This window comes from Anas platyrhynchos, chromosome 1 (genome assembly GCF_047663525.1).
Source record: "Anas platyrhynchos isolate ZD024472 breed Pekin duck chromosome 1, IASCAAS_PekinDuck_T2T, whole genome shotgun sequence".
In the NCBI taxonomy this organism is placed as follows: domain Eukaryota; kingdom Metazoa; phylum Chordata; class Aves; order Anseriformes; family Anatidae; genus Anas; species Anas platyrhynchos.
Window position 1 is genome coordinate 101,648,893 of NC_092587.1, and position 13,576 is coordinate 101,662,468.

At 35.9% G+C, this 13,576-nt stretch overlaps 1 protein-coding gene across 3 annotated transcripts in view; it reads left to right on the plus strand.

The window, feature by feature from the left end:
- ROBO1 (roundabout guidance receptor 1) overlaps positions 1-3,388 on the plus strand; it is a 737,177-nt gene extending 733,789 nt beyond the window's left edge. For all 3 annotated transcript variants that reach the window (XM_038185492.2, XM_038185509.2, XM_038185519.2), the window contains 2 exons: positions 870-1,069; positions 1,657-3,388. In XM_038185492.2, coding sequence (XP_038041420.1) covers positions 870-1,069; positions 1,657-1,671 — 215 coding nt within the window. In that variant the 3' untranslated portion in view covers positions 1,672-3,388. The remainder of the gene's footprint in view (positions 1-869; positions 1,070-1,656) is intronic.
- Positions 3,389-13,576: the final 10,188 nt, after the last annotated feature.

The following is a 13,576-nucleotide window of genomic DNA, read 5'->3' on the forward strand; positions in this document are numbered from 1 at the left end:
ATTGGCACTTGGCCCATTTTTATCTAAGATCTGTAAAGGAGAAAAGTTCCAGAATTATATCTCATTGTGTTTAAAAATAAGAATGCCACAGGAGTGGCACATTAGATATAAACAGTAACTGACATGACATTATATGTATCAGACCTGATCAATGTAATTTTTTTTAATTATTTTTTTTTTAATGGAAGTTGTTAACATTACTAGTGAATGAAACATGATTATTGGAATTTTCCAAGTGGTCACTAAGACTTTCAGCAGAGATTCATACAAACACCTGGTCCTTTCTTCCAAAAAGTGTGCAGGGTCAGTATTGGTGTGACAGGGTGGTAAATTCATTAAAAGGATACACTAGTGAGAGATTGTTATTGATTACAGTGAATTACTATAGAGAAAAGTTATTAGAAGGTTGCAGTTGAGGATGGCACTGAGATCCATCCTGCTAATTTTGTTTCAAATCCAGCTTGAGAAATACAGGCTGTAGTATTCAGATGCAGTGAAGTTCTTGTTCTAGTGAATATTGTGTATGTATTGTCATTTCTCTTACTCGGTCATGTCGAAAAGATAGTGCAAGGGTGTTTTTTTTCTTCATTTTCTTATAGAGCACAGACCAGAGATCATAAATTGAAAAGAAGTGGGCATTAATCTTGAATTAGTTTTTCTGTGGTGAATGTTATCACGTGAATATTATAAATTTCCTCAAGTTTCTATAATGCTATTATGGAAACAGTATATTTCATATTCCTGTCAGGCACCACTTTAAACCTACTGAGGATCATAAAAAGTAAAATAAATCAATTGTATGCTGAAATTTTAGGATCACAGTATCTCTGAGTTTGTAAACATAACAGTCTATATATTTTATTATACAGAGGACATCCTGCCATATTCTAGACCAACATTTCCAACATCAAATAATCCTAGAGATCCTAGCTCCTCCAGCTCTATGTCTTCAAGAGGATCAGGAGGTAGACAGAGGGCAGATCAAGCAAATATAGCCCGAAGGAATGTTGCAGAAATGCAAGTACTGGGAGCATATGAACAAGGAGAAGAAGAAGAAGACGAGATGGAGGTAAATGCAATTGTACTATTGACCATAAATAAAATAAGGCTATTTTCTGTTCTCAGATGCCAAGAAAAAACATTTTTTGACAAGAAATATTTCTCTTCAGAAAATTAACACATTTATCTGTCTATTATCAATCTACAATCCAAGAAAAGAAATGTTAAGAATGTGTCAGAAACATAGAAACCAAGATGTAGCATGCTATAATTGTCTCCACACTAAAACTTATGGAACAGAACTTGCAAAAATAGTGTGTTTAACTATGCACTTTACATTATCCATATCCTTTCAATAGTGAAAATAAAACATCTGCGAATACCTTGACATACCTTTCACATTTCTTGAAAGTTTCTAGTTCTAGATTTTATAAGATGCTATTTTTTTTTTCTGTTTCATGATATTCATTCAGTTTAAATCCTGATTGTAGAAGGGGTGTGCAACATGCAGTCATAATGATGTACATAATTAGAAATAATAATTATCGTTTGAAGGTAAATCTGTAATAAGATTGTGGAAAAAATATTAAATAATAGAATCTAACCTATAGTCATTGGTTTCTTTTTTTTCCTTTTTTTTTTTTTTTTCTAATACAGGAAACAGAAAGCTGAAGACAACAACATGTACTGTAACAGGCTTTTAAAATCTAATCAGAAAAAAAAAAATCACTTAAGATGCCTCAAGTCTGATGATGTTTGACGCCAGAAATAATGTTCAGTGCAATCAGAGTGTACAATTTTTCATTTTTCTTCATGCCATCAGAATGCTCGTTTTTATTTTACTCTTTCTTTCTAAACCCTCCTTATTGGGAATGGCTGTTGCCTATTCCTTAATGCTAAGTGCATCACCTTTGCTGCCTAAGAAGGCAGGTAAGCTGCTCTTCATGGTACATAGGCCAGCTGCTTCTTCAGGATTTGAGCAGAAGCCTGGGATCCCCGGATCTCTTCCCTGAGAGTCAGTGCTTAGTGCACTGCTGGTACACCACTGAGCCAGTCAATAGTATTACAAGTAATACAGCATTGGTTAAAAAGTTCCACAAAGAGACCATCATGCAGAGCATTCTATTCTAGGGATTTTACTGTAGTCTGCAGTTAGCGCAAATGGCATCCTGCAATTTCAATAAAGAATGTGTATCTTGGTTTTTGCCAGTCTCCTGCTAACTTTTTGCAGCAGATACAGTTTTACAAATACAAGTGAAATCAAATTGGGATGAGGTGGCTCTTATTGTAAATACACACTCATTTTAAAGCCCCTGTGGTACTTTAATTTGTCTTTCCATTTTCATCATTAAGTACATTCTTATTAAAAATGTCCCTTGAGATGGGCAGGAGGTAAGCCAATGTGAATGCTGTTTGTCTAATTATGGCATGAGCAAGTTTATCTGAAACTTTTTCTAATTCTCAGCCTCAACAATGCTTATGAAAATAAGCACGAAAATCAGTGGACATTTTTAATAAAGATCGGATAATGTCATTAACTGTTACTGGCCCAAATCTCAGACCTCTACTTGTCAATTCACCTTAAAGAAGTGCCACTTAAATGAGTTTTGTTTGATCTTGGCGATTATGGTTTTTTTTGTTGTTGTTGATGTTTTGTTTTGTTTGTTTGTTTGTTTTTGTAATGCACTGCTTATCTTTTTTTTTTTTTTTTTGGTTTTAAAAGCACAATCACTAAACTTTGTTTGTAAACCATTGTAACTATTAACCTTTTTTTTTTTTTTCTTGTCTTATTGAAAATGTTAAGCATTTGTTTGGGATATTTTTCATCTTTTTGTTAATGCTCTATGTTTGTATTGGGAATATTTGAATAATGACAGACGGTAAAGTAACAAACCTAAATGTGGGCCAAAATCAGAACACTTTCACTTTTCCTGGACTTACAGAAAAATTCTCAAATTTGTTGTGGCCTCTCAACATTGGATTATCATTAAAGCTGAAATAGAGGCATTAGTTGCATTGAATTTGCCAAATGATGTCCTCTGTCTGTAGATTTTATTATCTTTTTTGTAACTATAAATTTCTTTGTCATTGGTGCTAATGGAAAAATGTGTGTTTGTTTATTGACAGCTATCAGGACTAGCCCCAATGGAAAAAAAAAAAAGGTGTTTTGGTGTTTACCAAGGACTGAAATTTTTCATTTAGCTAATTTTTAAAGAAAGGTTACATAGAAAGGATGTGCAGTACTAAAGGAACAATCCATGTGATTAATGTTTTCATTATGTTCATGTAAGAAACCTCATATTTTAGCCATAATTTTGCATACTGAGGATCCAATAATCAGAAAAGTAATTTTTGTCACATTATTTATTAAAAATGTTCTCAAATACAATATCTTTCTTGTGTAGTTTCTTGTGTTCCCTGAAACTTAATTTTAAGGCCAATTCTGACTTTTTTTTCTAATAACATGAATCAGAATCTATTGCACTGAAATCATTGAGACGTAGTAGAATAAGCAAAATGAGAGAGCTGGGTACAGCCTAAGATTTTGCATAATTACAATTGATTACTTTCAAAATCTGATTCCTGGGTGCTTTATGAACTGTGATAACTAAAACATCTCTCAGCCTGCCAATTTCCAGGAGCTGATGAATAAAATCTGTACCAACAAAAGCATTCACCTCAGGGGTGAGATACATTTGTTACAAAGGAAATAAGATCCAAGTATGTAGAGGGAACAAATATTATGAATCATATGTTTGTTGGGGTCAGCATAAATACAAATTTTCTTGAGCACCTGCTGTCCTCCTCTGCTGTGGCCATTTGCTCCTTCTCTTTTTGACTGCCATATTTCTTCTTTCCCAAGAGCTTAAAACAGTCTGGAGCCAGATCCACAGATGCTACTGTGGGTGCTACAGTACCAAGTATCTTGCCACAGAAGGTTGCTACAGTTTAATCTGGCCTAAGTTTAAATATCATTTCTTTGCTAATTGTTGCTTCAAAGCAGGTATTAGGGTAGTAGAATAAGTTAAATATTACCTTTCAGTTTTGCTTAAGGGTTGTGTATTTTTGGAGGTGTCTTCAGTTTAGATGCTGGAGTTCAGATCACCATGCATTACAACTACCAGTGTAATCCAGACAAGAGCCTGTAGACAGATAGGAGACAGCCAACAGGCCTGCACCTTTCCTTTAAAGGAGGCAGGAGAGGTTGATTTGATGACCATAGGCCACTTCAGCAGCTGATTGTCTCTCCTGACACTGGGAACAGCCTGATGATGTGGGCTTAAGCCATGTAAGATGTAGGGACCAATGTAAAAGTTAAGGAAGGTCTAAGGATATCAGTGACTTGGCACAAAAGCTGCTTCCTAGGGCAGAGCGGTGCATCACAAAATTGGGACCTAGTTGCAGCTGTAGTGTGTGAACGTATACCTCTGTAAGGTATATCTTTTCAGAAACAGTGCTGTTGCATGCCTGACATAACTGGAAATCCCTTTGTTCTTTGCTGACATGGTGAAATGCTGGAAACCACACAGCAGATCCTCAGCCAATGTCAATCAGTCTGTGTACCCTCACTGGAAGTTGGGTTCCAGGTAAAGCTCTGATCTCAAATAATGGTAAGTGGGAAATCTTACCCAATCATTTATTTTTTTTGAGAGAGGGTTAGTATAAATCAGTTTTATGGTGTTCCATAAGAAATTATTTGGATTGTTTGGTGTTTTCACTCGGTTGGTGTTAGCAGTATGTTGAGACAGATGTCACAGAGTTGTCACAGAGTTCTGTCACCTACGCTGGGTCCTAAGTACATTATGGTCGTACCCTAAATGTTGTAATGAAAATAAAATCTGCAACCACTTGGTCTTAAAATTGTAGCTCTTGTTAGTATACACTTGACTGGGTCTTCAGCATTCAGGTATAGTAAAACTAGGTCATCTTCACTTTGCTATTTTACATAAAAAATTATTCAGTGATTGGCAATCCAACAGAACAGAAGTAGTTTTCAGAGTTTTGAATTATGTTCTGTCTCCAGACTAATGCCTAGAGAAAGCAAATAGAAAAGTCCTTAGTATTTGTGTTCTGAATTAATGTAATGGATGTAGAAGTGTGATTTCTCTTATAGTGTGTTCTGTGAAATCCTATAAGTTAATATTAAATTTGATTTTACTCAAAATTCTATTTCTGCTAAGATACTCTGAAAGATATGTAAAATAAGAATTATAAAATTTTAGAAAGTGCCTTGCACATGCTTTGCCATTACATTTCAGTTTGTTTTCCAAATAGTACTTATTTTTAAGTATAAATGACAAAGGGTTGGTTTTGTTTGTTCGTTCGTTTGTTTTATATTAGAGTAATGCAACACAATGTTGGAATCAATATTTTCAAAAATTGCATAGGAGTAGGTTAGTTGTAACTGAACATGAAACCTAAACAATGTTTTAACATAATTATGCTTTAGCATAATTCACCTGTAAATACATTTGAACTGTCTACAACCTTACTTCCTAAGTTCCAGAAGCAATAATTTGTTAAAATACCAACTTAGTTAATTTATTGCTTAAGTTAATGTAGACATATTACACAAAATGTTACATTTGCTGTTTTCTACTTTAGTATTCCATAGTCAATTAACTTTCTTGAATAAACAAAGAAAGGACTTCAATGGCAAAAATGTAGGATCTGCATAAAATAACATCTGTTCTGCAATGTTTTTCTCTAAATCCCATCTCCAACCTTTGTATGCACAGCTCCTTGTTGTTTTACTGCCAACAACAGAACCACCTATTAAAAAATAAAATTGCTATATTGCTTAAGTGGAACGTTCAAAGTAATCAAAATAGATTGTTATAAGTAGATAAAGTGTTTTTATACATTACTTTTGTTTATGTTAAAGAGTTAGAGTTGGAAATTCTCTGCAAATGAAAATCCTACTGCTTATGTATAAGAGAAGCATAATTTGCTTAATATGTGCACATGAAGATACTGCTATCTGCAAATGCAGACTAACGTGTGTATACAGTTTCGTATTTTCTGACGCTAAAGTCAGGAACTAAGAGGGTTCCAAACACTCAAATGGCAAACATGTTTATAGATGTTTGAAGTTTACAGATAAAACCCACACGAGTAACTGCAGTGTTGCCATGGATGTTATCCTTGATGAACAAATCCTTCAATGTCATTTTGTAATGAACTAACCGAAAATTTCAGAAAATGCAGGTTTATTTTTTTTTTCATTGTATCTCATGTTTTTTCCAGTACCTGTAAGTATATTCCTCACAAAGGCCAGTGCACTATTAGCTGTCTATTACAGTGAAACATTTGAAGATCATGAATTTCTTAAGCTGTATGTTTCTTACAATTTCTTAGGATTTCTTAAGCTATATGTTTCTAACCTTCTTAATACGCTGAATCATGGATCTCAGAAACAAAGATTTGAGACCATACCAGTAAGGATCCCTTTACATTCTATGTCCATACTGAAAGTGGGAAAAATACTCCACTCTATTCAGAAAGAGGAAAAGGAATTGGTGAAACTGGAATCCAGTCTCTGTGAAAACTATAAAGCGGGAAGGCAGACTGGAGAGGGTGAATCAAGGGACAAGGAGAAGGGTACTCAGGGAGCTGAGGAATCCAAGTCACCTTGAAGTTAATGACAAAAATCCTGTTGAATCGGAGTGACTTGGAAGTGAATTGCCTCCTTATATGCTGGTAAACAGTAGGCATCACAGTGCAATGAACACTCGAAAAAGAGTGAAATCCTTGCTGCATGCTTGTTTTTTTCTGTCTCCTTGCTAAATATACACTAAATGGGCTTATTTTCAGCTGCCAGAGGAGGCAAGTGGAGCTTTAATTCACCGCAGCATTCAGCATTTTGTCACATGAGATGATGAGGATGGGACCTACTCGTTTCTAGTGTCTGTATTTGGCATAAAGTGGAGCCAATTGCTTTTCAGATTTTTTTTTTTTTTTTTTTTTTGAGCATGACAATCAAAGTCATGATGATAAAAAAATGTGTTTATTGATTTTTTTTTTTCAGGCTTAAGATATTTTTAGCAAGAGCAAGATCAGGAAATACAGAATAAAACTACTTAGTATTGACCTTTATTCTGTGGCTTCCCACCAGTACTAAAGCACAGACGTGGTTCAAAGTCAGCAGCAAGAGATAACAGTAAAGAAGCCCTTACAGGCTTTGATGAATAGAAGGACAAAAGCAAAACAAAGAAAAAAAAACGTCTTTCAACAAATTGTAACTAATGGGGTATTCCTAAAGCGATTGTATAGCATGAAAATAATGGCCAAGATCCTTTATATCTGCTATGTTAATTGTCACGGAATTGAAGATTTCATTATATTCCTGAACCAGATGTTTGCAAAAGAAATTGTAGTCTACTGAGCTGAGTACAGAGCAAAGCAGAGATTCTCATACCTACTAAATGCCTGGAAAATGTGGAGCTCAGAACTAGGTCATGTCACAGTCATCTCAGCAGCAAGCCAGGCCTGTACCCCACTGATCATTCACCTTTGTAATACAAATGAAAATTAAAACAAAGTATTATTTTCCATAGCTCTCATTAACAAATATTAAAAAGGTGGCAGCATTTTATGGTCTAGACAACTTCAAATTCAAAAGCCATCATAAGGCTGAAGTCTTTAACAATTTCTTGGGTATTGGTCAGAACCTTTAAGAATTGTACAGATAATGCAAGAATGAAAGGTGATAATGGTTGATAATGGTCCAGTCATATAGGAAACAATCAGTTTAGGCAGGTGCAAACAATATGAACACCAAATGGCTCCATATATGTGTGATGTCTCTTCTGTTCCTTGAACTAACTTCTAGCATGGAATCCATCTGAGATAGACATAAATATTATTATTACATCCCAGCTCATGTAAGTTGAATGCCTAAGGACTTCCATCAGAACCATCACAAGTGTTATGTGTACCATATCTGAAAGAAAAAAAAAAGATGGGGGGGGGAGGGCGGACACACATAAATATGCCCACCAACCTAAGATTTTCTTCCCTTCTTTGTTTGCATTATGACATTCTTTTCACTTGCATCTTACCTTTTTTCATACAAAAGGAAAAAGAGTGTACAGGATGAAGATTGACTGTCTAGGTTGCCAAAACTCTTTCTCTTTGGTGAGAACCTCCATGCCTTGTTCAATGAATATTTTGCAAATGTTTCTCTTCAGACAGAATTTTTAATTTGTCCATTAAAACCATGCACTGTATTATTAAGCAAAACTACAGCTTCATTGGGAACCTAATCCTTGAGATCTCGCTTTGTCTGATTATAGTAGAGGAAGGCAGTAAATCCTGAACCCATGCTACTAGTGCTCTATCCTGCCTATGTGTTTAAGCAGGGAAGTAAAATGATGCCGGATGTAAGGTGGGATGGCTGAAGAAGTTGTTGGTTGCCAAATATTAGTCTTAGACCATGAAATAAATCAGGGTGTCAAAACACCAAACATTTGGTCTGCCAGGTCCTCTGATCTGTGATGAGCTGTGACTGAGTGCACAATTGCTTGGAAAGGAGTTGGTCAGAAATGCTGCATGTCCTGGAACAAAAGTGCAAAGTTGAAAAGGTGGGGGAGGGAATGTTGAAAATGTGGTTTAATGCTATATTTTTTTTCCTGAAAGAACAAGTAAACACTGTTGTGTTCCTACTTTACTGCATATGAAAGCGTTAGGAAAACAAATTAAAGGTAGTATTTCCTGTGGAGATTATAACTTTTGAATATTGTGATAATCATCATAAAACTTTCAAATGAGAAATTTCAATGACATTCATTTTTACTTGACTGAGAGCTTAATAACACTGTGCAACAAGATACAAACCAGCATGTTTGAGTCTCATTTTAACCTGTAGCAAAACAACTGTGAAAGAATCTTCTTAATAAAATAACAAACTGGAGCTTAATGGTATTTCCTGTAGTAGAAAGGTGCTACAGACACTTAACTTTTGCAGAAGATATGCCTCAGAGCAGTCTGAAACCCTGTGACAATTAAAATTAAGATACAGTGGGATTAACTTAATGTCTGTCAAGCACTCTGAATTTGAACGTTTCTGTATAAGCCATAAGTAGTTGAGCACTTCTGTCAGCTTTGCTTTATGTTCATAGTCAAGATGGTTTCTCAAGAGCTTTTATTTAGTTAGTTAACCAGACCACTGATGTGTAATAAATCTATACTACAAGAAAAAGAAAACAAAAAAATAGATTTTATGCGGTCTCGTTTTTTTGTTGTTGTTCTTTACCTACTGCTTGTAGGCTTGCTTTCTTGGATGCATGCACACTGTCACTACATTTTGACATCATGCAAACTGTAGAAATGCAGATTCCAAATGCCAAGAAACCACATATGTACCGATTTCAATTCCTTTATGCTTCCCATTGTGGGCAAACTTTGCAGTATGTTAGTCTAGATAACAGTAAGAACATTTTATTACTATCAGTGATATATTGACAAAGTTCATAGCAAAGTAAATGATTTAATAAATTCATCAAGTTTTAAATAAATTAATTAAAATATTGCCATTGATTTGTAGAAAGGATCAAAGGAAAACTGATATGGTGGAAATAAAGATATATTTTCCTTTATTTAAAATGAAGGTCCGAAGGGTTATTTTGAGCTCAGTTACAGGATAAATAAAACAGAAAATAATGCCTGGGTCATGTGAGAACCCAGGACTCTGAGGCCAAAAAAATATCTGCAGCAGTAGCAACAAAACTAGCAATGAAATGTTGACTACCGTCAGTCCCCCATGCATCAGTGTGAAGCAGAGTTGTGTTCACACACCCACCTTTAGGTGTCTGTGCTGCTTGGTTACCTGGCTTGGCACAGTGACAAGCTGGGGCACCAGAGTTTGGACCTTCTCAGCTACCCTTGGGAAGAGCCTCTCTTTTCGCACTAGCTGTAGAGAGAGTCCAGTGGTCTTAGCTTGGCCCCTGCACTTCAGAGCAGTGTGCACAGCTGCCCTACTTGTGTACTGCAGCGCAGTGCATGGCCAAGTGAAGAGTGTCAAAGGTATAGCCGGTTTCCTCTGGTAGATACTGTAGATCTCTTTGTGTTGTATTCATTTCAGAATTTTTACGAAATTATATTAAATCATTTTTTGAAATATAAGCAATCTACCTGTTCTTTCAGGAATGAAGACTGTAGAAATAACTTCAAAAAGGGTTGATGTGACCTGTTTCCATTGATAAAGAGTAAAGCTTAAGAGAAGATGGCTTTGCAACAAAAACACCACACTGGGACCCAGCAGATCTGTGTGGATGATGTTACAATTTTTGTTTGACACTAGCTTTGAATGCTACTTCTGTCTCCATTCATCTTGTCAGTTTAGGTTGTTTGTACCTCTAGACAAGGGCTGCCTTTTGCTGTGTATATATGTGCATAGTGCTACGTTAGGGTTGAGTCTACTTTTGCTGCTACAATGTAAATAATACAATATAATTAGTGTTAAAATGTAAGGTCTAATGGTATTCTGAGACTATCAGTGGAGCCCCTGGAGGATCAATTTTGGGACAATTTTATTTAATATTTTCATTAAAGTACTTGGCACAGAGGCAGGAGTCCAATAATGAAATGCACTGATCGCAAAACTTGTGAGCAATTGTCAGTATGCAGGAGGAATGGGTCACCTTGAGGACTGGAGCAAAAGAAATAGGATGAAATTAAGTAGTTCAGTATGCAAGGTCATGCATTTAGGAATTAATAAGAATGCCTATTATATGCTGGAAATTCATCAGCTGAAAACAACTGTGAGGAAGAAAGAGGCCTGAATGTATTTGCTGACCCCAGGAAGTTTCATAAGCTCCCAGTGAGATGTTGTCAGTAAAAACAAACCCAAACAAATGCAGACCTGAGTAATCTCATCAAAGATGTTTCCAGTAGAAAGAGAGAAATACTGATGTCAGTCTCAGCACTTGTGAAAACATAAATGGAACACTGCGTCTAATTCTAGTTGTTTGTGGAGTTGGTGCTGTGAAGTTAGAAATACTTACTCTCTCTAATCAGATATGCTCCTTGTAAAGTGGAAGACTTTGATAAAGAGATTTGCCTTCCTGTGTAATTTTTGATAGGAACTATTAAAGACATGGGAAAAAAAAAAAAGCTTGTTTGTTCTGTTTATTTGTGACAAATCATTTCTATTTGGTCTTGGTATAATTGGCATAAAATTCCAGTGAAATCCAACTCCTTTTGACAGCTGGACTCATCAAGAAACTCGTGAAAGCACGAGATGCATCTTTTCCACTGACAGTGGCTTTTGAAACAGATTGGAATGATCGAGTATCTCATTCACTTTCAGAGCAAGGTGTTGAGGTTAATACTTAAGTCAGGTTTTTCCATCCAAACCTCAATCTAAAGATAGAAAAAGAAAACTGAACAGTTATCTTAGTGGTTTTGGAGAAATGGCAAGTGAAGCGGAGTACCAATAGTTTGAGATAACCTACTGTGGTGAACTTGGTTTCAGTATTCAGATGATTAAATGGATAGAGAGAAAATAATGAACTTCATTCCTATAATAACTTATCTTCTGGAGATGGACCCAAAGTTGAGTGTTTCACATTCACTTGTATCTGAACTAGAGGTGTCTTAATCTGAAGATAACAGTTAAAACCATCTGAATGTCTGAGATAACTCAGAGAAAAAATAAGTGAAAGTGAGCATATGTGGAGAAAGGAAAAGATGATGCCTTCAAAAATAAAGCTGAAAAAAAAACACGGTGACATGGTCCAAAAGACAGAAAGAGGACAACTCTGTATGATTGCTGAAGCTGGGGACAATAAAATACCCTGTAACAAGAAGGTAAATTATATGAGGTGCAAAGGAGTGAGTGCCTCAGGAGTGGTGTTGGCATGGGATCAGGGAAGAGGTTTGAGTTACTAGAGGATCACAGTAACTGGGATGCTCTTGAGGGCACATAGATTGATGCTGAGCACCAGCAAAGGCTCTGCTGAGCCTGATGACAATTTTCTGGTGCTGCATTAATTGTGAACAGGTCTCTCCTTTTGTCACCGACATGAGCTGAGGCCATATGCGAACCTGAGAGCAGAAAACAGGTTCCCTCACATGTTAGTTTAATGCAGTTTATCAGGGCGATTCAGCTCCTCTTGCAATGTTTTTAGTCTGTTACTTTACTGCATTCAAGTATTTTCTGCCTCTTTGTGCGATAGTTGTGCGGTTTTTTAACATCTCAATGTAATTAGATAACTTCCTACCCAAATATTGCATTGTAACAATGCTGCTACCTGCATAGTTGAATCCTACACAGAAAGGAGATTTACAACAGTATATAATGCTTTTATTGATGTTAAAGTATCTTCCAGTGTCATGATACTTAATGCTAGTACAACTGTAATGACTGTAGAGTTTATAGAGCAGTAAATCATCCTCTTTAAACTGAATATCCATTCTGAGGCAAAAAATAAGTGTAGTTTACATTTAAGTGTTTTTGAAATTTGTATCCACAATCAAAGTACCTTTATGTACTTTCTTGGCTGTCATGATCTTTCCCATTGCTTTTGCCAGTGATGTTATATGCCAGACAATGAAAGCTGTATAGTGATTTTTAAGATAGATTCTACCTATGAATAAGTTCAGGCACCCCTCCCAGTAAACATTACTCCTCTGCACCTGCCTCCTGAAATTGCCTTTCATATCCAGCTTGGATCATTGAAAGGGAATTACACCCCAAAGGCTTTGGAGCAGATCTTTGGAAAAAGCACTTCTCCTAGCAAGTCTTTAAGTAATCACCTCTCAGCACCCTGAGCACATTGCCTGGTTTGGCAGCCTGGCCTTCAGCTCTAACCTCTAGGTTTTTATTATCATTATTGTCATATCTGCTCCTCTGTCATTAAGAGGCTTTCCAGTTTCACTTTATTCAGCTGGGAGCTTTAAACCCTCTGGCCCATAATTTCCTTTTCTTTTTTTTTGGCATTTCTTTCTCTCAGTCCTTTCATGAAACTTGTCTGCTGAGTGACATGCCCTCTGTAAAACATAAACCATAATTACTCTAGGATTGCTCATACTTGGCATAAATACTGTACTTGCAAGTATGTAGCTTATAGCAACACGTGTCACATTTAATTAAATTGCAAAGCTATATCTTATGGTGTCCTTCAGGAGAAAGAAAGAAGTGAGAGAGAGGGTAAACTTGTCTAAAAGAATTTTTCATTCCAGCTGCAGTGTTTAGGCAACAACCTTGCATAAACTGGGCATACAGAAGCAGGTAGGACATATACTTTTCTATTTTTTAAACAGGATGACCAGATCAGATAGAGGTGTCTGCACTGCTGATGCATAAACTTAGGTTAGATTACTTCCAACTCTGTCATCTTTATTTTAAAAATGATTACAGTGTTAAGACACAAACTTTATCAAAAAGATAACTTTTCACATGACACTGCAAAACAGTGAGCATATCAAGTAGTTCCACTGAGCACCTGAATTATTTATTTTATTTTAATTTTTTGAGGTGGAACTGCTCATATTACTATCATTCTTAAAATAATAGGAATTGCTATTCTAAAAAAAAAAAAAAAGACAGTAGACACTTTAGTTTACTCAAGGGTAG